Source organism: Mesoplodon densirostris, chromosome 8, assembly GCF_025265405.1.
Source record: "Mesoplodon densirostris isolate mMesDen1 chromosome 8, mMesDen1 primary haplotype, whole genome shotgun sequence".
NCBI lineage: Eukaryota > Metazoa > Chordata > Mammalia > Artiodactyla > Ziphiidae > Mesoplodon > Mesoplodon densirostris.
This window is the reverse complement of record NC_082668.1, coordinates 93,054,189-93,081,322: the sequence shown is the minus strand read 5'-3', so window position 1 is coordinate 93,081,322 and position 27,134 is coordinate 93,054,189. Positions and strand designations below refer to the sequence as shown.

At 36.5% G+C, this 27,134-nt stretch overlaps 1 protein-coding gene across 3 annotated transcripts in view; it reads left to right on the top strand.

Annotated features, from left to right (window-relative positions):
• The window catches only part of CHN1 (chimerin 1), a 198,549-nt gene that overhangs the window by 93,676 nt on the left and 77,739 nt on the right, over nucleotides 1-27,134 (top strand). The window contains exon 7 of one of the 3 annotated variants that reach the window (XM_060106036.1): nucleotides 16,633-16,921. The exons of 1 other annotated variant lie outside the window; for it this stretch is intronic. In XM_060106036.1, the coding sequence (XP_059962019.1) occupies nucleotides 16,633-16,921 (289 nt within the window). Of the gene's footprint in view, nucleotides 1-16,632; nucleotides 16,922-18,912; nucleotides 18,992-27,134 lie in introns of those variants that run through there. One more of the 3 variants, XM_060106038.1, reaches the window with a different exon arrangement.

The window sequence follows — 27,134 nt, the reverse complement described above, 5'->3', positions numbered from 1 at the left end:
TGTGTCTTTGTGTGTGTGTATATATATATATAAGAAACTGAATCAGGACATTGAGGATATTGAATCTAGTTCCCTGTGCTATACAGTAGGACCTTGTCATTTATCTATTTTATATACAGTAGTTTGTATCTGCTAATTGCAAACTCCTAATTTATCCCTCCCCCACCCCATTTCCCCTTTGGTAACCATAAGTTTGTTTTCTATGTGTGTATGTTTCTGTTTCATAAATATGTTCATTTGTGTCATATTTTAGATTCCACATATAAGTGGTATCATATGATAATTCTTTCTCTGTCTGGCTTATTTCACTTAGTATGATAATCTCTTGGTCCATCCATGTTGCTGCAGATGCCATTATTTCCTTTATTATGGCTGAGTAATATTCCAGTGTGTGTATATATACCACATTTTCTTTATCCATTCCTCTGTCAATAGACATTTAGGTTGCTTCCATTTCTGGGCTATTGTAAACAGTGCTGCTATGAAGCCTGAGGTGCATGTATCTTTTCGAATTAGAGTTTTCTCTGGATATATGCCCAGGAGTAGGATTGCTGGATCATATGACAACCCTATTTTTAGTTTTTTAAGGAACTGTTCTCCATAGTGTCTACACCAATTTACATTCCCACCAACAGTGTAGGAGAGTTCCCTTTTCTCTACACCCTCTCCAGGATTTATTGTTTGTAGACTTTTTAATGATGGCCGTTCTGACTGGTTTGAGGTGGTATCTCATTGTAGTTTTGATTTGCATTTCTCTAATAATTAGCAACGTTGAGCATCTTTTCATGTGCCTATTGGCTGTCTGTATGTCTTTTTTGGAGAAATACCTATTTAGGTCTTCTGCCCATGTTTTGACTGGGTTTTTTTGGTTTTTGTTGTTATTGAGTTGTATGAGCTACTTTTATATTTTGGAAATTAATCCCTTGTTGGTTGCATAGTTTGCAAATATTTTCTCCCATTCTGTAGGTTGTCTTTTTGTTTTGTTTATGGTTTCTTTTGCTGTGCCAAAGCTTATAAGTTTGATTAGGTCCCATTTGTTTATTTTTATTGCCTTGGGAGACTAACCTAAGAAAACATTGGTGCAATTTATGTCCGAGAATGTTTTGCCTATGTTCTCTTCTAGGAGTTCTATGGTGTCATGTCTTAAATTTAAGTCTTTAAGCCATCTTGAGTTTATTTTTGTATATGGTGTGAGGGTGTGTTCTAACTTCATTGATTTACATGTGGCTGTCCAGCTTTCCCACCATCACTTGCTGAAGAGACTGTCTTTTCTCCATTGTCTGTTCTTGCCTCCTTTGTCAAAGATTAATTGACCACAGGTGTGCGGGTTTATTTCTGGGCTCTATATTCTGTTCCATTGATCCATATGTCTGTTTTTGTGCCAATACCATGCAGTTTTGATTACTCTGACTTTGTAATATTATCTGAAGTCTGAGAGGGTTATGCCTCTACCTTTGTTCTTTTTCCTCAGGATTGTTTTGGTAATTCTGGGTCTTTTATGGTTCCATATAAATTTTAGGATTATTTATTCTAGTTCTGTGAAAAATGTCATGGGTAATTTGCTAGGGATCCCATTAAATCTGTAGATTGCTTTGGGTAGTGTGACTATTTTAACAATATTAATTGTTCCAATCCAAGAGCATGGGTTATGTTTCCATTTCTTTGAATCATTGACCCTTTATCATTATATAATGTCTTTCTTTGTCTCTTGTGACAGCTTTTGACTTAAAGTTTATTTTGTCTGATATAAGTACAGCCACCTCTGCTCTCTTTTGGTTACCATTTGCATAGAATGTCTTTTTTCATCCTTTTACTTTCAACCTATGTTGGTCTTTACATCTAAAGTAAGTTCTTGTTGATAGCATGTAGTTAAATCTTTTTTTATGCATTTAGTCACTCATTGCCTTTTGATTGGGGGGTTTAACACATTTATATTTTAAGTAATTCCTGATAGGGAAGGACTTACTCTTGCCATGTTGTTAATTGTTTTCTGTCTGTCTTATATCTGTTTTTGTCCTGCTTTCCTCCTACCTTCCCTTGTGTTTTGTTGACTTTTTTTTTTTTTTTTGTACTGACGTGCTTTGATTCTTTTCTCATTTTCTTTTGTGTATCTTCTATTGATATTTTCTTTGTGGTTTCAGTGAGGCTTTCATGAAACATCTTATAACAATCTATTTTAAGCTGATAAAACCTAACTTCAATTGTATACAGAAATACATATCTTGCCACCTCCACTTATGTTATTGACCTCACAAATTACCTCTTTATAAATTATGTATTCATTAACATATAACGTAACTGTTATATTATACATATGTATAATATGCATATACCAGAATTAAAAGTTCTTTATGCACCACTGCACAGTATTACAGTATTCTGTATTTGTCTATGTAGTTAACATTTACCAGCAAGCTTTATATATATATATATATATATATATATATATATATATATATATAATTTTTTTTTTTTTTGGCGGTACGCGGGCCTCTCACTGTTGTGGCCTCTCCCGTTGTGGAACACAGGCTCTGGATGCTCAGGCTCAGCGGCCATGGCTTACGGGCCTAGCCGCTCCACTGCATGTGGGATCTTCCCGGACCAGGGCACGAACCCGTGTCGCCTGCATCGGCAGGCGGACTCTCAACCACTGCGCCACCAGGGAAGCCCCAAGCTTTATATTTTTATATGTTTGCATGTTGCTGTATAGTGTCCTTTTGTTTTGACTTGCAGTGTTCTTTTAGCATTTCTTATAAAGCAGTTCTAGTGATGATGAACTCTCTTAGCTTTTGTTTATCGGGGAAAGTCTTTATTGCTCCTTCATTTTTGAAGAACTTTTTTGCCAGATGTAACATTCTTGGTTGGTAATATTATTTTCTTTTAGCAATTTGAATATATTGTCCTACTCCTTTCTGGTTTGTGAGGTTTCTGCTGTAAAAGGCACTGATAATATTATTGGAGCTCCCTTGTAAATACATGATGAGTCGTTTTTCTCATGCTGCTTTCAAGTTTCTATCTTTGTCTTTGACTTTTGACATTTTATTATAATGTATGGACCTCTTTCAGTTTAATCCTGGTGGGAGTTCTTTGATATTCTTGAATCCGGATGTCCATTTCCTTCCTCTGATTTAGGAAGTTTTCAGCCATCATTTTTTTCAAATAAGTTCTCTGTGCTTTCTTCTCTCTCTTCTCTTTCCGATACTCTTATAATACATATACTGGGCCCCTGAATGATGTAGCATAAGTCCCTTAGGAATGTCACTTTTCATTGTTTTTTCTTTTTGGTACCCTGTCTCAAAGATTTCAAATGACCTCTCTTGAGGTTTTCTGATTCCGTATTCGGCTTGATCAAGTCCGATGTTGAACCTTTCTAATTATTATATTCTTTAGTACCAAAATTTTTGTTTGGTTCTTTTTAATAGTCTTTGTCTCTTTTTTTTTTTTTTGGTCACTTTTTTGATCTCCTTATTTTGTTCATGCATCATTTCCTGATCTCATTTCATTTAGTTTTCTGTGTTCTCTTAGATCATTGAGCCTCTTTGAAAGGTATTTTGAATTCTTTGTCAGGTAATTAATAGATCTGTATTTCTTTGGGGTTGGTTTCTGCAGATTTATTTTTGTTGCTTGGGCCATGTTTCCCTGATCCTTCATGTAATTTGTGATTTTCTTTCTGAGTTTTATGCATTTGTAAAATAGCTACTTCTCCCAGACTTTAGACTGGCTTCATGCAGAGGAAGCCCTTCACCAGTCAACCCAGGTAAAGGTTGTGGGGGCCTCTGACGCCTTTTGAGGGGAGATGTGACTTCTCTGGGCTTTTGTGTGTGATTTCCCAATTAAAGAGGTTTGTCATTTTCTTTTTCAGGACGTTGTAATCTGTTGTGTTGTCTGGTGTCTGTCTTGATACTGCAGATTCTCTGGTGTTACAGGAGCAAGGTGTCCTACTCTTTAATTAATTAATTTTTGGCTGCATTGGGTCTTCTTTTCTGCGCGTGGGCTTTCTCTAGTTGCGGTGCACAGGCTTCTCATTGTGGTAGCTTCTCTTGTTGTAGAGCATGGGCTCTAGGCGCTCAGGCTTCGGTAGTTGTAGCACACAGGCTCAGTAGTTGCAGCACGCAGGCCCTAGAGTGCGCAGGCTTCAGTAGTTGTGGCGCATGGGCTTAGTTGCTCTGCAGCACGTGGGATCTTCCTGGACCAGGGTTTGAACCTGTGTCCCCTGTCTTGGCAAGTGGATTCTTAACCACTGCGCCACCAGGGAAGTCCCGGACCTGTGATTTTAAATCAGTATATATGGTCAGTGGTTCAGAACATGGTTTTGCAGTCAGACAGTCCTGGATTCAAGCTCTTGTTCCAGCATATTCTGTATGACTTTGGGCAAATTGCTTGTCTCCCTAAATGTCAGTTTGAGATGTAATAGTAATACCTCATATGTATTGGAAGGATTATTTGGGATAATACATGCCTAGTGTATAGCACATAACACTCAAAATTATTAAATAGTATTATTAAAATGAACACACACAGATACATTGTGTATTACTTTTTAAGCTTTTACTTATTAGCCATTAAAAGTCAACAAGTGACAACCATGGCTATGTTGATGGTTCTTTTTTTTCCAGCTAACAGGTTGATTATATCTGATGCCTAACATCATTAGAGATAAGAGGGTATTTAAAAACAACTTCAGAAACAAAGTAGCAATTACAAATTTGTGTTATTGCTTTTTCATAGCCTGAAATCCTGGTCTAGTTGTATTTAAAATCTGATGAGAATAATATCCATCAGTTTAAAGTAAATCTTTATGTTAGAAACTGAGACATACAAACACAAAAGAATATATGCTGTATGATTCCATTTACATAAAAGAGAAATTTATAGTGACAGAACGTGGATAAGGGGTTGAATAGGACAAGCAAGTAGAGGTATAGGCTGCAAAAGTGCATGAAGATACTTTAGGGGGTGTTGAAAATGTTCTGAATCTTGACTGTGATGGAAGCATCTGTCAAAACTCTTTGAGTTGTCCACTTGAAATGGATACACTTTATTGTATGTAAATTATACACTAATAAATTGATTTCTAAAGTGAGTCATTTTACAATGCATTTAATGTAGGAATTTACTGATTGTTAATGACTGCTAGGTAATAAACTTAAAGCTGTAACCCAATTTAGGCCTGCCTCAGCTCATCTACAGTAACATCCTACTTACCTGGAGGTCAGACTGTTGCCAACCTCGGTTCTCCAAAATATGGCCAAGAGGCTGGGAAATGCATTTAAGTGGCTGAATAGCTGGCACAGAGCCCATATGTTTATAGCAAAGGAATGCTCAGGAATCCCTACTGCAGTCTATTTAATACAGCTTTATACAAATTATTAATAAGTCCTTTTGTCTTTTTTCTAAACTTACTGCAGGTTAAAAGTAGTGAATTAAAAGAGGAACACAGGTGATAACCTGCAAAGAAGATTTTTTAAATACAAAACTAGATTCAGTAACTATGAGCTCAATAATTAGGGGCAGTGAAGATCCGGGTAAGGCAACTCAATACACTACAATAGCCTCTGGGATATTTCTGTATTTAGACACTAAAATTTTAGTAGTACATTCATGATAATGAACCTGAGCCTTCAAGAAAAATATTAAATCATAGTCTGTATATGATACTTAGAATTGTGTAGTTTATACAGAAATGATGAAATAAAAGCATTTTCTTGTTTAAAGGAATTAAATAGTGGGAATATGGAAAATGTATATGAACATCTGTGTAGAAGTGTGTGTGTTTGTAACCCCCACATACACGCTTCTACACATTTACAGAATTCTACAAGTACTCGCACACATATGTAACTCCATGCTTTTGTAAACTTCTGTAGTAGTGTGACTTTATACTGAAGTAATAGACTCATGAAAACAAAATTGTAATAAGCTTTTAGTGGGAGTGATCACCAAATCTTGAATAAGCCAAATCTATTTTCATTACACAAATACATTGATTCTTTCTGGACCTACCCTGGTTTTAACAAGATTATAGTATGTGTACAACACTTTTCTGTAAGTAAACATATACATTTACTTACTGGCTGGACATAATACTTAATAGTGTTTCTCTGATTTAATGGTAAAATGAAAACAAAGGTAGCAGAAGTTATAATTGGTTCACTGCATTAGAAAGGTTATTCTTCATTTATTACTTCCAGTTGTCAATAGGTTATCCAGAGCATTACAGCTCTTTAAATGATAAACAATATATCATGATAATTACCACTTTTTAAAAATTACATGCAACTAAACTGTAGTAATCTGCTTATATTTTGGCAATTCTGTGTTACTCACAAGTATTTTTTAGAATACATTTATTGTTACATTTAGCTGGCCAACTTAGGGGAAAGTATTAATGAAGACTTTACTAATCCTATTCAACAGTAATGAAGCATTAACAATTTTCAAGATAGAAAATCTGTCTTGGGACAAACTCTGGTAGCTGTAGGCAAAATGGGTGCAGTTTGCATAGATTCAAAAAGATTCAATTTTTAATATAGAGGGAGATCGAAGAATCTCAGATGATTATGGAAGTTTTGGCTGGCTGACAGGGTGGGTGGTGGTTCTGTTAAGCGATGTTGGAGCAGGAATGGCTTTCTGAAGGGGGAGAAGAGATGAGAGAGTTGATAAGTTTGGTAGGGGACCTGTTGATTTGGCTGTGCTTAGAGATGCTTGGGGAGAATGGTGTACATGAAATCAGGCTGGGCTAGGAGGCCTCCAGGGAGCTATAAAGCAGTCCTTACTGATGGAGAAAAAGAACCATTTTACTTTAAACAATGGATTGGGTTTTTTAAATTTTTGTTTTGTTTGGGGTTTTTGGTTTGTCTTTATTAGCCTGCCTCTTGTACTGTTCTGGGAGCTCAGATCTCTTAGTTGTTTCATCTATTATGTGAGGGAGTTGGATTAGACTGGTGTTTCTCTAACTTTAATGCACCTAAAGTCACCTCAGGATCTTGTTAAAAATGCAGATTCTGAACCTGAAGGTCTGGGATGGGACCTGGGGGCCTTCCAACAAACATTAACAAAGGATTAGACAATCACAAAGGTTTCTTCTAATTCCACAGTCTTATCTTTCAGACTTAAGATTTTTGTAAAGTAGGAGAAGCTAGAACTATTATACTTTACTCTTTCAACATACATTTGTATTTCATGATTGGCAGTAAACCAGTAGCTATAGATAAGGCTCAACAAAGCACATTATTAATTAATAGCTCTGCCAGGCATTATAGTTCCAGAAAATTAAGTCTTCTGTTCTTCTTCCGTATATGTTTGACTGGGTCCTATGCATTAAATTATCTTAACATGTTCTCATTTTTAAAATCTTACATTATACTTTTATTGGCTATGAAGATAAACAGTTGACTGAAATATGAGGTGTGTTTCTGTGATGGTGTAAATTTGTATGGTACATACCTTCTTTTCTGGAATGATATTGACATACTTGGTTAAATAAATTATTTTTCCCAACCTTACTCAATCACAAGTCAATATAAAACATGGCATCACTGGCTGTGTTACAGAGGAGAGCAGAAAGCTTTTATTTGTGCATGTTTTTGACTGACATCCATTGACTTACCCCTGACATTCTGTTTAATGATCATTGGTTAATAAGAGATTACGATAGAAATGAGGGAGTTGGGGGTTGTCAAGAATGAGCAGGTATAGGAAGAAGAGTTGAGTAGGAGAGAGATTTTACAAATTTAAAGATGCAAGATGCTATCACTATAATTGTATACAGAAGAGATTTTACCAGGGAATAAGCTTCTCCCTGCATTTAAGGGACTTCGGGGGCCTCTTGAACAGGTCATCAAGACTGGCCCTACTTATCAAGTCTTTGCTTGGATTTGGCTTCATTACAACAGTTCTGTTAACTGGTATCCTAAAGACATAAAGGAACTCATCCACCAGTTCATAATTAAGAAAGGTTCACTGGATTTCATGGAAGTGAAATTCTAATACATACAGTTCTATTGTGAGGGATGGTCACTTATTAACATAAGTAAAATTCTAGACATTTCTTAAAGGTATCAATATTTTAAAATGTTAAATTGCTACTACTTAATGCAGTATTTGTAAAAACAAAGCAAAACAAAAATAAAAATACCCCAAGTTAACATTATCATTCATTGACTTCTAAAGACTTTTTGAAAAGAAGATGTAACTTTATATCAAGAATGTATTCCTGTTGTCTATAATTTAAACAACAGCTTGTCTGGATAGACTGTCCTCACTGTACTTTTTCTTACCCTCAACACTGTATGGTTATCATACCACTGTTTTTGACATTTATAGTTACTGTAGAGAAATCTAAGAACAGTCTTGCTTGTCCCCCAGTGTGAACTGTTTCTTGCCTGGTTATCTGAAAAATTCTGTTTATTCTTCAAATTTAGTAACTTAAACTAGGATACATTTTAATGTTGTTAGTTCTTTAATAAACTTATCCATCAAACAGGGTGCTCTTTCATTATTGAGATTTGGTTCTTTCTTTTCTTCATGGAATATTTCCCAAATTATATTTCTGAGTAATTTTTCTGTTCCATTTGTTGGCATCTGAACCTCAGGGCATTTTTTTGTGTTCTATTGTCTTAGTCTTCTGTGTTTGTTATCTGTCCTGTAATTGATTTAGTCTTTTATTTTTCCTGTGCATTCAGTATGTTTATTCAAGCCTTACCTCCATGCCACCAATTTGCTTTTCAGTCTTGTTGATCCTATTCCCTACCATTTCTACTTATTTATTAGATTTATAGTAATATTATTTTGATACTCAATTTGTTTGTCTTAGCTCTGTAATCCCCCTTTTCATGTCATTATTTTAAAAACTCAACATTGAATTCACTTATTAAATTTATATTCTTAGATTCCATGTAAAGCACTTATAAAGAATCTATTTCTGATTGCTTCTTCTTCCAGGGTAAGGTCTTTGACTGTCATTTGGATGCTATATTCTTTTTTTTTTTTTTTTTTTTTTTTTTCTTTTTGCGGTATGCGGGCCTCTCACTGTTGTGGCCTCTCCCGTTGCGGAGCACAGGCTCCGGATGCGCAGGCCCAGCGGCCATGGCTCACGGGCACAGCCACTCCGCGGCATATGGGATCCTCCCAGACCGGGGCACGAACCCGTATCCCCTGCATCGGCAGGCGGACTCTTAACCACTGCGCCACCAGGGAGGCCCGATGCTATATTCTTTGCTTTTATTTTTTTTAAAATAAAACATACAGAAAAGTATATAAATCTTACATGTACAGTATTAAAATAGATTGCATTTAAATATAAGTGAACTTATATAATCCCTACCACATCAAGATATAATATTTTAATGGTAGTCCAGAAGGTTCCCATGTTTCCCTTTCTTATTATTATCTCTACCTTCCTCACTGTAGTTAACCACTGGACTCTCTTCTTTTTCATGCTTTTATTTATAGTCTTACCATCATATGTACATTCTGATATAATGCAGTTGGATTTTGCCTGCCTTTGGACTTTATATATTTGAACCACACTATATGTACTGTTGTGACTTGTTCTTTTTTCTCGACATTTTTAAAATTCATTCATGTTGTTGCATGTATCCATTTCCCTTGCTGCATAGTATTTTATTGTATTAGTCAGGGTTCTTGAGAGAAACAGAACCAATAGGATGTGTATATATACGGAAAGAGATTTATTACAAGGAATCAGCTCACATGATTGTGGAGGCTGGCAAGTCTAAATCTGCAGTGTGAGCTTGCAGGCCTGAGACCCAGGAGAGCCAGTGGTGCAAAGTCCAAAGGCAGTCTGCTGGAGAATTCCCTCTTACTCAGGAAGGCCAGTCATTTTGTTCTATTCAGGTCTTCAGCTGACTGAATAAGACCCACCAAATTATGGAAAGCAGTCTGCTTTACTCAAAGTTCACTGGTTTAAATGTTAATCTCATCTGAAAACACCCTTCCAGCTGACACAGAAAATTAACCATCACAGTATGTGTACCACAGTTTTGTTTGTTTGTTTGTTTTACTGGGAATTTGTGTGGTTTCTAGGTTTAGGCATTTTAAACACTCTTCCTGCTGTGTGTGTGTGTGTGTGTGTGTGTGTTTCTCTCCTAGTGCACATAATCACTCATATTGTCTGGAATATTATCTAGGAATAGGATTGCTATGTCATAGGTATGCATGTATTAAACTTTACTAGATATTTTAAAACCATTTAGTTAAACAGTATGCCTGGTGTTGGTTATATTAGTGGCTCTGTATCCTTGCCAGTTCTTGGTATTGTCAGACTTGTAAAATTTCATCATTCTAAAGATATAATTTGTATTTACTGGACTACTCTTTGAGTATCTTTTCATGTTTACCCTCTTGGTGTGGGCCTATTTTTGTCTATTGTATAAACTTATAGTCTTCAATTGTGATAAATTTTCTTGAATTACCTTTTAGATTTCTTCCCCTTCTGTTTTCTCTTTTCTCTTTCCAGACCTCCTATTATCTAGATATTGGACTTCCTGGATTGATTCTCTATCTTATTTTTTTCCTCTATTTTTCATCTTTTTGTCTTTTTGCTCTTCTTAAATATTTTCTCAACTTTATCTTTCATTTCTTCTTTAAAATGTTCATTTATGTTATATTTCCTTTTTTTTTTACTTATTTTTCTATGTATTCTATATTTATTCCTTTTCTTATAGCATCCTAACATTTCTTGCTGAATCCTATTCAAGAATAGAAATAGGAAACATCCCGTTTTTGTTTCTTTGAACATTGATAATTTAAAAAAATATTGTCATCTCTTTGCATGATTTGTTTCCTTCAGCTTGGTTTGATTCTGTTTGTTTATCTATCTTTGTTCTTCATGAGAGAGATTTTCCTCAGATGTCAGGTGGTCCTTAGCTGCTTGCTCATATTTAAGTTTATTTGGTACTAAATGGATAGAACTAGACAGATCAATAAGAAAGAGAAGGACTTGAACAATGTTATACATCAGTTGGACCTAACAGACATATACAGAACACTCATCCAACAGCCCCAGAATACATATTCTTCTCAAGCACACAGAGAGCATTCATATATCGCACATTGGTTACAAAACAAGTCTTAACATATTTAAGAAGATTGAATCATATCAAATATCTTTACCAATCACAATGAAATAAAATTAGAAGTCAAGAGCAGTAGGAAAACTGGAAAATTCACAGATATATAGAAATTAAACAATACACTCTTGAATAACCAATGGATCAAAGAAGAAATCACAAGGGAAATTAGAAAATTTCTTGAGGCAAATAAAAACTAAAAAGTTGACTGGTAGTTCTGGGAGCTTGAGAGAAGCCTCCCAATTATAGGATGATGTCTCTATTCTTAAGTCTTTTCAGTTGAGCTGATAGAATTTCCCAGAGAAGAATCTTCCACTCTTCTTGTAAGGAAAGGTACAAGCCTTCTAACCTGGTGGTGAAGAGAGGTGAAGTCTCAATCTTCAGTACTTAAAACTTTCACTTAGTTTTCAGGATGGTATCTCCCTTCAACTCTGTCTGGCGTTCCTCAGTTCAAAATCTCCTTGATTTACTATCCAGAGAACAGAGCTCAAGTCTTCCACCAGAGTGGGGAAGGGGTTGCACTGAGGACAGGATTAGGGAGTGTGGGGGGATGTCTAACTCTTTTCTTAAACAGACTTTCTTCAACTCTTCTTCCATATCAGTTCCACCTTGCAGAGCTGCCTGGTGCCACCTTTGAACGTTTGGTTAGGTACATCGGTTCGCTTCTTTCTTGAAGATGATTTATTTTGCCAAGGGAATATCATCATGAGTTCACATATTTTAATATTTTACCCCATTTTGCCACCCAGAATTACACAGCAAGATAGAAAAAAGTAGTATCCTAACAAAATTTTAGATGGAGAAAATATTGTGAAATTGTATATAGCTAAGTTCTCTCTCCCTTAGCCTTTCTTAGTCAATCTAAATTCATTTTTTAGTATTTAAGTGAATGCCTCATCATATTCTTGTCTCTGTTTTAACCCTTGTTCCGAGAGTATGTTTATGATTAGAAGAATTTATGAAACATTTTTTATTTCACCACTAGGTTAGCTTCTTTGACTCTGCTAAACAATACACAAATACATATTTGTGATAAATAAAATTGTTTTCCTGTGTTGGTTTCTGGAAATAGTTCTAACATTTTATTGTTAACTTAGACAAGTGTGTTGTATATGTTTTGTTTTCTGTTTGTTAACAGAAAACATCTGTTAGCTTGGAGCTTTCCTTTGGAGATACTTCCAAATACTTTGGCCTCAAATCAGAACTAATTCTTGGTTTTAGAAAAAGTAAAGTAAGATCCCAAAGGTTATTCTCTGTATATATTTTCATCACTTTGTACCTCTAGATTGAATTTTTTATGAGTGCGATTTACTTGCTAAAAAATAGAAAGGATGGTATTAAGGGTTTTGTTCACTTTTTAAAGCTAGCTGTTAGAATTATGATTTTGAAATTCATTTGAATGCAGCTGGGCACAGCATTAAACAATTTTTTAAAACATGAAAACCAAAACCTGGAATCACTGGAGAAAAAGACATTCTTTGTAGAAAATGGTAATTATATACAACAGTAGCAGTTCAGAGCAGATTATCCCAGTCTTTCTATTTGTTAGCTGCAGTACCACTTTGGAGAAAATGAATTTTCATCTTGTTGAACTCTATCTACATGAGGGTTGGACCTATACAGTTTCAAACATATTCATCAAAAAAATGAACAGATATGTAAAAGAAAGGATAGAAGCAGGGAATAAATATAAGAAAAAGTGAAAAGAATATTTTCCTATAAAAATGCAGGGAAAATGGTTTAGCATTAACAGTTTTTACAAATCAGTACTCTGCCTTCAAGAGTTCAGTAGTCATCACTAGATCCATTTAATATGTCCTGCTTTCAATACAAGTATATTTACTGACCTTTCTTCCTTGAAATCAGAAACCTGACTCCCAAGCCCCTGTGGAAGGACTCTCCCAGCTTCTCTCCTCCCCTCTTTGCACTCTGTTGTATTTCCACTCAGTTAACCACGTAGTATAAACATACTCAGGGGTATCCTGAGTAAAAAAAGTCACAAAGAACTCCTTGTCTTTCATTGACTGTAAAGTCAGCCCGGGCAGAGATGTTCCTATACAACCAGCATTACCAATTATTTATTCAACTGTCTTCAGTGCATATTTATCAAACATCTTTTGTTTTACTTTATTGTTTGGTAATCATCTGTCATTCTCTGCAGAGGTCTAAGCTAACAGAGGAGAAAGGGGACTACTGTTGAACGTACTATATACAGTTGACCCTTGAACAGTACAGTGGTTAGGGGCACCTACCCTCTGCACACTGGAAAATCCACATGGCCCTTTGTATCCATGGTTCCAGATCTGAGGATTCAGCCAGCCACAGATAGTGTAGTGCTGTAGGATTTACTGTTGAAAAAACCCGTGTCTCTAAGTGGACCAGTGCAGTTCAAACCTGTGTCGTTCAAGGGTCAGCTGTACTTAGCTTTAACTTAAATATTCTTATGTAATCCTCACAGCCGTGTAATGTTATTACTGTATAGGGTAATGTTATTCCTGTTTTCTAGATTCAGAATCTGAAGAATGATTTTCCCAAAATCATACAGCTAAGTGGCAGATCCAGGATTTAAACTTAAATTGTCTGATGCTGAAGCCTGAGGTTTTCTGTTAAACACATAGGACCCAGGACTTGCCTGTCCCTGTCCAAACCGTATTTCAGGACTGCAAAGGTCTTTTGTACTGGGACATAAACAGTAGCTCTGAGATCTTATGTAGGCTTAAGTGTAATATGTCAGATCTAGTTAAACAGTGAGTTTCTTGGTTTTCTTAGTGTGAGGGAGATACTGGATTTACTTGGTTTCATGTATCACTGTAGAGAAATGTAACTTTTCTGTATATGAACAAGGTTATACACATTATTATAACCATTTTTTAGAAATCAATCTAAAGATGAAGTATTTAAAATTCAGCAATTTCATCTTGTCTTTGTATTGACTTGTTTTTATGTTTGTTTATTTCCCATTGAGGTTATCGAGGAAACAGGAACTTTATTATGAACTACCTAATATTTAAGAGTTCCTGGGTGTTTTGTTAAATGTTTGTTGTATAAGTGACAGTCTGTGAGCGATAAGTTTTATAAGGAAGGATTCTTTATTTGCCCTTAGATTTGGCATCTCCTTTTTATGACTCTTTTTTGTAGAATAGACACACTCATTCCCCACCTTGCTCAAAGATTCTCTGTCATGCCTTTTCAGATCAAGGAAGGGGAGAAGTCTCTCTGTCATTCTGTAGGGCGATGCTGTTTTTTATGTAGCTTCCAAAATAAAAGAGAGGGATGTTCAGAGTAGGCATACAAAGCTTATAGTTCCTTTAGTAAAAACAATGCAATTTTTCTTAAAAATTCAGTCATAATTGTCATAGTTCCAAAATGGAAATTCATTTTCTTGTCCTTTGATATTGTTTTAATCAACCCATATTATGAGTTATTTTAGTTATCTGATCAGCTTCCTTAAGGCTGGAAGCTTGATTGGACTGGAAGTCTAGAGCTCAAGTACAGGCTGAAGAGGAACTGGGAATTGTGCATAGGGTCTCTTAAAGTCACTGAGTTGAGAAAGAGAAATGGACAAACTTATTTAGACTTTTTTGCCCAATAACCTAGAGGTAGCCAGGAAACTCTCTCCTTGGATGGCTTAGAAACAACTCCATTGTCAAGTGCCAAGAAATCTAACCTTAGATTTCCACTTTCGATTAACCATCCCAACCCACATAGGCCTGTTTAGCCATCTTCCCTTCCACCCTCTGCTCCCATACTTCTCAGATTTCAGAAGACAGTTGAGTGACAAATGCCTGCCACCATTACTTAGATAGTCTTTATTTTAAGTGCTATACCCATTGTGAAACTGCTTATTGTAAAATCTTAAGCCCCTGCAGGAGTAAAATGGTCTAAATCCCTTACTGAAATGCCTCTGAATACAACTGAAATATAAAGGAACTTAATGTTAAACAATGTTGTGTTTATTGCTATATGAACCTTATAAAATTTATGAAATGGCTATGTTTATTTCTCAGTAACAGATGATGAAAATTAGTGAAAAGGAAATAGCAGTATATTAAACTGAGAAAAAGTTTATGTTTAACTTTGGTGTAGAAGTTTTACCTTCCAACTTTTTAGACCTGCATTATAATGAAAATTTACTTAGGAGAAATATGTCTTTAACATTAGAGGAAAATGAGAATGGGAAAGTGGAATTATATGGATCATTCACTTGAGTATAAATCAAAATTTAATTGCTTTTAAAGAACCAAAAGGTAGATCAATTTTATTTTAGAAGAAGGACCAGCATGGATAGAATATTGGGTTCTAGATTAAATAACTATTAAAGTCTAATTTGAACGACAGAAACAGAGATACCTCAGGCCACTATTAAAAATTTTTTTTTGTTTCCCTTTTTTAGGGCACATTTAAAGTGAAATCTTAAGAAGGTTCTAACTCCTGTCCTCCTGAAATGTAACCTATGCCAGAATAGTATTGTTGCATAAGTTTGCAGTTCTATTTAAACACTTTACTTAAACAGCTATTAATTTAGTATTTTAGTTCATCTCTGTTCTGTGTGTTTTTAACAGTGAAATTAAATATATCCTTTCTGATTTGTTTAGTTTTAAATTAGGCTCACTCGGAGCTAGCTTCCAGAGACTGAGACTTGGCCCTTGGTGCCTTTTGGCACCAGCTTTTATTAAAGTCAGTGCATGTTCTTGTCTTTGTCATCTTGGAAGGACACTGATGCTAGTCATGCCAACTTGTATCCATTTCCAAGGTTTGCCACAGGAAGCAAAATACTGAAATTATCATAAAAGTAAATCATTCTTCAGGTTTTTTAAAATGTCACTGAAAGATGACTCGAAAGTGAGAACAGAATTTCTAGAGTTTAATAGTTGATAACTTATATGCCCTATATATATTGCAAGCATATCTTGCCCAAACTCAACAAGCAGACAGAAGAATGACTATGTAAGTGGGAAGAGCAAGTCCTTGACCCATGGCTAGAAATAGCAAAAGTATGTTTCTGTGCCATCCTGCTCTACTGTATGACTCAGGTTCTGGAATCAGCTCTACTTTAAATGATTGCTGGCATCACACTCAGGTGAGCTGTAAAGGGAGCTTTCCCATTGAAAGATATGAATGTTGGGGTCTGAAGTACATTGAATACTTTTATTGATCAACTTGGAGAGAACATGCTAATATAGAAATTTCATATATTATGTAGTTGACCAGTTGATTATTGAATGTGTTCTAATAGTATATGAGGTTTATTTTCCCCTGTTTTTCCTACAGGCATAATGAAGTGGCTTAAAAAAGATGCATAAGAGCAAGGTTTTCCTACTAGGGTAGGCATGCTTTTGGCTAGTTATCCCTAGTTGTTGCAGATTCATTCTTTGGGTTCAAAAGTGTAATTTTCCATATTCCAGACGACTCATAGAGATTAGCCACAGTTTATTTAAACAAAGAAGACACACACAAAGCAATAGTTTTAAATATTTTTTCAGAAGGAATTCACTTGCTTACTTTTCTTAAAAACATCTTTCCCATTTCATTGAGGCAGATTTGGAAGTCAAACCAGAAACTTCAGGCTCTACTACGATGGAAAGCACTTTGTTGGGGAGAAGCGCTTTGAGTCCATCCACGATCTGGTGACTGATGGATTGATTACTCTCTATATTGAAACCAAGGCAGCAGAATACATTGCCAAGATGACGATAAACCCAATTTATGAGCACATAGGATACACAACCTTAAACAGAGAGCCAGCATACCAAAAACATATGCCAGTCCCGAAAGAGACACTTGATGAGAAAGATTCTACAGGCCAGGATGGGGTATCAGAGAAAAGGGTAAGCTACCATGAAACCACACTTTGTCTTCTTCTGTTTGGGGTTCTTATAAGAAAACCATTATTGCCAGAAGAAATTGACTTCTCCACAGTGCTTTGGAAAGGATATGCATTTTCCTTAATGTCTAGTTTCTGTGATGCTGAGCTTTGGTATATCTAATTCTTGTTCAGTTAAAATATGTCAGGTATATTTTTGTACTCCTGATTATTTCCTATTTTGTCAGTTTCACAGTTTTAAAAATTTGTTGGAAAAATGACTCCTAGTAAAGAAGTTCCGCAGGGGTTTTGGTCAGAAGCATAACTTACACTAGCTATATTACATAAAGAATTAAGGGGGTCACATTATCTATCAAACTTACTTTGTTTCCCTTAAAGATAATTTACTTTATGAAAGTTCTGTTCTTTAGCAAATTGATAGATAGTATGTATTCTCAAATACACATGATTAAATTCAGTCTATCAATAACTGTTATACTGTTTTGAGAATCAGTCAGCCTTGAGTAACAGGAGAATTTTTCTCTTTATGGACTTATGAAGTAACTAAATCCGGAAGATATACTTTTCTTTAATTATGAAAGACAATTTAAGTTTTTCATTTGTCATATTTTAATTGTAATGTGTTTAAGTTTAACATCAGAAGTTTTAATTCCTTGGCATTAAGATAATTTTACTTTGAAAATTGTCCTGAGCCTCCCTTTCATCCCCCAAGAAAAAGTGAGAATTTTCTCATGTTTTATATTGTGTGGGATTTAGTTGGGATAACTTTATATATTTTAATTGTAATTGTGTTAGCTAATTCTTATATTGTTTAGTATCTTAAGTTGCCATATTAAAGAAATGTAGTATTATATAGTCATTTGAGCTTGATTCTGTCACCAAATAGATTTGTGCTCAAATTCTATCATTTTACCAGTTGAGTGACTTCATCAAGTTACTTAAATTCTCTGTGCTTTAATGTTCTTATTTGTAAAATTGTAATAACAATCAACTTCTGAGAATTGACTGAATGAGATAGTATGTATAAAATAGTCAAACAGGGCGTGGCACAAAGTAAGCACTCAATATGAGTTTGGTGGTAATGTTACTGTGACAGTCATATTACCTCATGGTGGCATCCTAAAATACTTCCCATTATCTTGGAGTATTTAGGTACAGAATGGAAATTTCAAATGTTCATTGTCCATTTCAAATTTTAGTTTCTGGCAGATCTTACTTAGAGTGGCATTTTGTGGCTGCAGAGAAACCAACATTTTAAACTATAGTCTGTAGCAAATAGTTTTTCATACACTTAAAGTTGTTAGGAACTACACATCTTTTTTGGAAGTAACCAGAATTTAGAGTCCTAAGTGCATGCTGTATTTAATATTGTTCTTTTCACTCTAGTTCCCATTTTCTCACTTTTGGTTATTTTTCATTCATGGCATTTTTCAGTAATGCTTGTATTTAAATACCTAATACTGATATTATATGTTATGAAGACGTGCCTTGAATATTCTAAGTTAACATCTGTGAAATATTTGTTTAAATACGTACCTGTGAGTCTTTCAAATTTGATCAACCTAATGATAACCTTTGCTAATGTGTTCTGTATACATTTTTGTACATTAAGGGACTCAAGCTACAGACACTTAGCTATTTAACATTGGGCTGGTCATTTAACCTCACAGGGCCTTAGTTGTCCCTCCTACAAAATGAAAGTAAATATTCACAGAGGCAAGAGACTGAGGTGGCTAGTGCCTAGAGGACGCTTTTAACTCTAGGATCCATGATGCCCTATGTATTCTGGCAACATTACCTGTTAAATTACCTGGATTTTTTTGTGCTGAAGGCCAGTGACATAGAGTGAAGTAGCTAGCCCAGAAAGGGTTTCTCTTCAGCAAACCTTGATTAAGAATCATCTCTTAAAAACTACTCTTTGCTTTAAACTGCATGCATCTTAAATCTAGTTGGCTTAAAATCTACTCACTCAAAACTAGATTTATTTTATTTACAGGTGTCATCCAACAGGACAGGGATGATGACCTGTTCAACAGCTTGAAACATTGATTCCCTGTCACAGTGGATGACATTTGTAAGTAAAGACAATCATGTTTAACTGATTTAAGATACCTACTGACACAAGTGTGGTTTAATAAATATTTTACTGGGTCCTGCATAGCTAAATCCCCTCTCATTCATCAGTCCTTTTCCTCAGAGGCAAAAAGCGTTGGCTCTGCAGGAGCTAGTATGCTGTTGTGGAAAGGATAGTAGCGTTGGAATTAAGAGCTAGGTTCTACTACAGGCATTGATTTTTCTGTGTCACTTTCTTTTTCACTTCTCTGTCACTTTTCAGTCTCTCTGTGGAGACTGTTTCCCACCTTTAAATAGGAGGGCTTTGGACTAGATGACATCCAAGGTCTGGTTTATATATTCTGTGATCCTTCAGGGAGTGCAGGTTTTGTAGGAGAGAACACAGCACGAGGAAGAGCACTGAGGTGGGGTCTAGAAAGGAGAGATCTGTTTTTTCTTATCTACTAAGTGTATGACCTTGAGACAATCCCCTAGCCTGTCTGGACTTCACTTCCTCCGTATATAAGACAAGGGTTTTTCTACAAAACATTAATTTTACAGGATTTTAATAAATACTTACTGCAGAAAGGGTTCTGTGCTCAAATAGGTTTGATAAAAATTAAGTTTTTTTAAAAAACCTTAACCATTTGTTTTCTGTAGGCTTCTCAGCTTTACTAATGCCTAATGTGCATTACGACTCTCAGGAGTGCTCCCAAACTTATCTGAATCACCTCGCCACTATTCAGAACACTTTGGGAAAATAATGTTTCATGAAAGCAACTTTGGGAAATTTTGAACCGGATGATCTCTTAAGGTCTTTCCTTGTTCTAAAATCTAGGGATGAGAATTCTATGCGTATTTTTTTTTTCAGTCCTTAAGGTGTAAGTTGAGTGTCTGAGCTTTTGTGGAAGGTTGGCAGGTTTTATGGCCATAAAGTATTTTTTTTTTAAGATTTTTTTTTTAAAGAAGATGTTGGGGGTAGGAGTTTATTAATTAATTTATTTATTTTTGCTGTGTTGTGTCTTCGTTTCTGTGCGAGGGCTTTCTCCAGTTGTGGCAAGTGGGGGCCACTCTTCATCACGGTGCGCGGGCCTCTCACTATGGCAGCCTCTCTTGTTGCAGAGCACAGGCTCTAGACGCGCAGGCTCAGTAGTTGTGGCTCACGGGCCTAGTTGCTCCATGGCATGTGGGATCCTCCCAGACCAGGGCTCGAACCTGTGTCCCCTGCATTAGCAGGCAGATTCTCAACCACTGCGCCACCAGGGAAGCCCGCCATAAAGTATTTTTGCCACAGAAAGTGAATCCTGAAGATTCTTTGTTGTCCCTAGGAAATCTGGTGGCCTGTTGTGAAGGGAAAAAAATTTTTTTCCAAGCGTTATCTGTGTCATTTTTCTCATTAACTATTTTTTTAAAGATTTTTTTTTGATGTGGACCATTTTTTTTAAAGTCTTTATTGAATTTGTTACAATATTGCTTCTGTTTTTTGTTTTGGCTTTTTGGCCACGAGGCATGATATCTTAGCTCCCCAACCTTAGCTCCCCAACCAGGGATCGAACCCGCACACACTACATTGGAAAGTGAAGTCTTAACCACTGGACCGCCAGGGAAGTCCCTCTCATTAACTATTAAAGTTGCTTCTTCAGCTTCAATATCAATTAGAAACTTGTGTGTGTGTGTGTGAATGCTTTTTTCAAAACATTCTTCTCTTGTTTACTCATAAAATTTGTTGTGATTCCTAATCATAAATCAAAGAATCATGGAGTTGGAAGGGGCCTTCAGGGTTACCATGTTTCAGAAGCAATTTAAGTATACCCTCTGATGTTGAAATTCCTTCTTTGATATCCCTCTCTCTCTCTCTCTTTTTTTTTTTTTAACATCTTTATTGGAGTATAATTGCTTTACAGTCAATTAGGAACTTGAAATGTCTCTCAACATTTTTGAAAATATTTTTTAATCATGAAGCTGTAGCATGTTGAAAAGCCAGACTTCCTTCTCTTCTATAACAGCTTACCTTTGGCAGTCTAGATTGGCCAAGAGCCCAACTTTTATTAGTTAATTTTAAAAAATTTATCTTGGAACTGTATTTGAATAGTTTCTTCCAAGTAGTGAATATAGTACACTTTAAGTAGTGAATATAGTACACTTGCTTCAACAGATACTGGACCTATGGCAGGATGCAATGGTTTTATGATAATTTTACACTTATTAGTAACGTAACTTTAAATCTTCCAAAACCATGCTTTTGAAAATGTCTCACATGACTGTTAGCAATATAAACTGTCAAATAAAATATATAATTTGCATTTCAGAAACCATACTGTGAGTCAGAACTCTGACTCTAGCCAAAATCTCTTTACTTTCAGACTTAGTCCTCCAAGCTCCAAACCTGTCTCACATGTAAGAATGACCTGTGATGGCGAGGGGTGGCAAAATCGGCTTGTTGGTTTTATGGAAGTTCACCAAGCTAAATAAGCTACATGTGTCTATGTGTGTGTGTGTATATATGTTTTGTTTCCCTGGAAGTTTGGAATGAATGCAGTTCTTGGCATATTTTCATATTAATTTATTCTTAAGGAGTTTCCTGTACATTTAAATTTCATTTATCAAAGACTTCTTTGGGGATCGCCAGACTGCATATGTATCGAAAAGCCTTGTGAAACTTGAAGTTGAAATGAAAGCCCTGCCAAAAACTGCCATAACTACTGGAATTCTTTGGTTACCTCCATAAAATGACAGGAGTCTATATCCCTGTCAAAGGAGCACCAGGAGTCTATATCCCTGTCAAAGGAGCACGGACTGTCTGTCTGCTAATTGTCTTAGTCTCCCACAAACCCACTCTTCTAAATGTTTTTACTTCGCTTAAAAATACATATAACAGGGCTTCCCTGGTGGCGCAGTGGTTGAGAGTCCGCCTGCCGATGCAGGGGACATGGGTTCGTGCCCTGGTCCAGGAAGATCCCACATGCCGCGAAGCGGCTGGGCCCATGAGCCATGGCTGCTGAGCCTGCGCGTCTGGAGCCTGTGCTCCGCAATGGGAGAGGCCACAACAGTGAGAGGCCCGCGTACCGCAACAACAACAACAACAACAACAACAACAAATATATATATATATATAACACATTTTCTGTTTCTGTATCATCTCAATGTAGAAATCAGCAAGAAAAATACTTAAATTTAATCATTTAAAAATAACAATAGGGGCTTCCCAGGTGGCGCAGTGGTTGAGAGTCTGCCTGCCGATTCAGGGGACACAGGTTCGTGCCCTGGTCCGGGAGGATCCTACGTGCTGCAGAGCGGCTGGGCCCATGAGCCTTGGCAGCTGAGCCTGTGCTCCACAACGGGAGAGGCCACAGCGGTGAGAGGCCCATGTACCGCAAAAAAAAAAAACCAGAGGAGTGGGTAGCATGGAGCAGTCTGAAGAAAACTGTGTTTGGTTTCTGGATTTTGTGTTTTCCCAGTCTTTTGGGCCTTTTTTTCTCCTTCCTTGTTCCTCCCCAAGCTGTGCTCCTTTTGTTCTCCTTAACTCTGCCTTTATCCACATCCATCCCTCTTACCCTTCGTCAGATTTACATGCCCAAGTCTCCTCTGTGGCTTGTTCAAGGTTAGGCTCAGTTGTTCAGGGTGAACAGGCCCTTAGAGAACTGCTAGATGTGCCCAAGGTCACTTATTTGTATTAAAAAATCAATTTAGTAATTTATGAGGAGACTACAACTTCCATACAGAACTTCTAATAGTGGGTTTGTCCACCTCTGTAACTGTCCTTCTTGAGAAAGCAAATACAGTTTAAAAAAAAAGAAAAGCCTACATGGTCAGTACATACGTATATATTAGTCTGTGTGTTCTTAGCAAGCCCTTAACCTCCCTGGGTCTCAGTTTGCCTCATCTCTAAAATAAGGTCTGTGGGTTCCATTGCACTGGTGTTTATGAGTATTAATGAGATTTTGTAAAGTGGCCTTCCTTGTATGTGATGCATTATTGCACTCTAGGCTCAGAGCCATCACCAACCAGATGTCCCTTCATGGGTCTCAGTACTGTTCCCACGCCTTCGCTAGAAACAGCATATTCAGGTTTCTCTTCAAGATCTGTCTTTTCAGTGCTTCAGTTGCGCTCTGAGTTCACAAGATAACATCAAAAGGCTCCTACTTGCTTCATCAAAAAGTGGAGTTTCTCTTAACAAAGACTGTGATACCTCTAATTGTGTCCAATTAAGAAGCATGTGTCTTTGCCCAATAATGTGCTAATGACTTTTAAGGCTAAAATATGTTATTTGCCTGTCATATTTACATTTTAGGATTGACCAGTATTTTAACTCTACTTCCCCTAATTGTAAGACAAGTAAAGCCTTCTGGTCCTCTTCCTGTCAGTGAACTGTTATTGAACCTGCACTCCTTGCTGAGACTGTTAGGATCTCTCAAATCTCCCCTAACTTCTAAGTCTGCTTATTCTCTTAACTCCAGCTGGGTAAACCCTCTCCTTCCTTTGCTTTCATGTCTTCACACTTTATTTTCTAAGTAGTCTTTCACGAGGTGACTATCTATATAAAGAAATTATGTTAGTCAAAAGTTGTCTTGGAACTTAAGCAAATTAAGAGCACAGCAGAATATCATCCCCATTTCTTCCTTGGTTTCCATGAACTAAGTCATCTCCTGTCAAAATTAAGTGCATGTAATTCAACCTCCTATTTGTAAGGAAACAGGCCAGGCTCTGGAAGTAATAAAAGATGTACAAGATTTAAGCCCTGCCTCAAAGAGCTTATATTTTAATGTTTTCATTGTTTCTACCCTATTTAACACAGACATCCTGATAGCAAGAGGCAAGCCACCTATATAATCTATGTAATATTACAGGTCTTCATCAGATATTAAGTTGGACTTACTCTGATTTGAGCTTGCTACTGTAATAGCCCAGCAGATCACAGGAAGCACTTTTGTAGATAAGAATGCTAATTTTTCAGAATCATGAATCAGAAATGAATATGACATTCTGGCATCTACCCCGGTTTCAAAGGCTTTAATCCCTCAATATTGTTTCACTTCTGAATCCGCACCTTGAGTTTTACATAAACAGTTGTTGACTAAATGAACAAATGAATAAATTACTATATTTTATGAATTCGGCCAAATCCAAGGCCCTAATATAATTCAGTCCTAAGACTGAGAAAGAAAAGTATACTAATTCAACTTGAGACTCTATATTTTTCCCTTTAAGAGCTAAGAATCTTTAGAATGTCCCTGTGAGGCACGGAGGGCCATTCCTCTTTCCACAGATACACCATTTGAGTTACAGAGAGATTATCTTTGTGATATGCAATAGTTTGTGAAGGGTGGTAGATGCACCTCCTTAGGGAGATGCTCAAAGAGGCCAGCGTGGCAGACAGCATCTCCCCAGACTTACATTGTCAGTCGTGTGTCAGGACAGCCTAGACCCCATCAGAGAATCATACTTGAAGTGATTAATGAAAACTCAAATGGGGCCCAGGAAATTGTTTGCATGAATCTCAGCCGTCCTTCCATCTTATCACCCACAGAAAGGATTAGTAATTGAAAGCCATTAGGGAAAACCAGATGGAAGGAGGAAGATGGAAGATAAACAAGAGTTCCTCAGCTCCAAAGAACCAGGCCAACGGAAGACCAAATCGTAATTCTCCAAGCCAGCTGCAGTTTTGGAAGATTTCTGTATATGAGCCAATTAAATAAATAACTCTTAATTTACTGGTTTGCGGGGTGGAAAAGGAAGCTGTTAGAAATTCTTTCATAATTGCTATTTCAGAGCCTTTAGCATTTTGGTGGGAAAATAATCATGGATGGCAAGATCCCCGTCCATTAACTTTGTGAAACAGAAAGAAACTCTGGTGGCTTGATGATGGTAATAGCATTTTGGGGTCCCAAGCAAGTGGAGACTATCAAGCAATAATCTGGCCTTCCATGCTGCTCACGAACTAACTTTGTGGGCAATTCTAAAAGAATCAGCTCTCTAGTTTTAGTAAATCCTTACGTTAGATCTTATGCTTAATGATTTGGATCTATAATGTTCATCTTCTGCTTTTTGCTCCATATTTCCCCCTTATATTTGGAGTCATTTCTCTTTCCCCCTAATATTTAGAGTCTCTCAGAGACTGATCAGTCAAAGCCATGCCCTGAGCCTTTTTGTAAGTTATGAAAACTTAATGGTTTTTTATGGCCTCATAAGTTAGTCCTGAACTCTTCTTGGGTTTCCTTCAAGTTACTATAACTGGTCAAAAATACTCAAACCTGAATTTTATATTGCAATAATTAGATTCTTTCAGTAAGAAATTATAGACATCTCTAGTGGCTACTATTTGTACCCTTATTTATATGTCTCCTTTTAAGTTTAGTGCTGCTACATTATTTTCACTGTGGTTTGTTCAGTAACTTGAATGAATCAGCCCTGTTATCCTCTATTTCCTTAGCTTCTGAAACCATCCAGTGAAAATCCACTGACGCTGTAGGTTTGCTGATGACCTATTTTACATTATTAAATTTTACATCTCATACAGCTTAAACATTTTCCTTGATAATTTCTAAGTTACTATACTTACTTACCAGCAGTGTTTGGTAAAAGGTCACCTTTGCTGTAAAATTTCCCTCCAAAAGCAGAAGCTTTTATATAAGCTGCAGATCGTTTAGCACCTTGTTAAGAGATTTATACCTCCCTTCCTTTTGCCCACTCAGCAGGAAGAGATCCCTGATTGTGGATATAGTTTGCTTCATAACTTTAGAATGATTTTGGGCTGCTGCCCAAGTTCATAGTAAGGAAAAAACTGGTGCCCTATCCCTTGAGAAAGTTCTGTTTTTGTATATAACGGGGAAAACTCTACAAATGAGCCCATACCTCTTTATAGGCTTGTTTTCTGAGAATTCTTTATAAGTGACATTTATTGAATATAATTTACATACAGTAAAATGTATACAGTTACATATACAGTTTGATGAGCTTTGACAAATGTACGCACCTGTGTAACCACCACGTACAATCAAATATAGAACATTTCATTACTCCAGAAAGTTCCCTAGTGCCCCTTTGTAGAAAATCCCACCTCTACCCCCTGCCTGAGGCAACTACTGATTAGATTTCCATCTGACAAGAACTTTGTTTAATGGTTGATATGACAGGTGACATCCTATTTAATGTTTTAACTTTCTATATTTATAGCACTTCTGACCTCCATCTTTTTTCTTTTTATTTATTATAAACACATCATCTTAATATCTTTAAAAACCTATCTTCATTATCCCTGATTTTAGATGTAAAATTTCTCAGGTCATGTATTTTTAGGGAAATATAAGCAACAAAGGAATTGTTGGTATGTAGTAGTGCTCACAAAATACTATAACTTGTTGAAGTTCAGCCCTATCAGTGTGGACTCTTCACTTTTTAATCTGTAATAAAGACTTTAATAAATTTGGGTACACAATGAAAGAGGGTTCTTAGGTGCAGGGAGAGAGATCTGCTGGGGTCTTGGACCTGAGCCGGAAGAACTCAGTCAGCCCTCAATCAATCACTGGCTGTTCTCCTTGCCATTCCTCTCTGACCTGGGCTAGGTCCCATGGCAGGGTGTTAGTCACGGTCAAGTTGATGGAAAAGAAGGGTGTCCCCTGCTCTCTGAATGTGAACTGTTACTGCATGGTACCAGGTATCACAATGAGAAAAACTACCATTTCTGCTTCATCCTCCCAGTCTACTCCAAGGGAAAAAGGCATTCTTTGTGTCAATGATATGATTCCAGAATTCCCTATGGAACACCACTAAAACATTTTTTTTTCAGCTTCATTGAGACCACTAAAGCATTTATATTTCTCTCCCTATAATCCTTGAAAGCATGCAGGTGCAACCCACTCAAGAGTCCTGTAGACCAGAGTTCTCTGCCCAGTCCCAGGTGAAGAGTGACATTCTCTTGTGTAACAAGCTCCCATGGAAGAACTATGGGTCGTCTAAAATTCCTGGAGAAATGGTTATAACTTTTCTCCTGTCTCCCTCAAAAAAGCCTATTGGAATGTGAGTGAATGAGAAAACAGTGAAAAACAATAAGAACATAAAAATCCCACCAAATCCTACTATTGACGGATAACATAACCAATAATATTCTGCTGTTTATCCTTCTAGAGTGTGTGTGTGCGCGCACACGTGAGAGAGCGAGAGTGCAC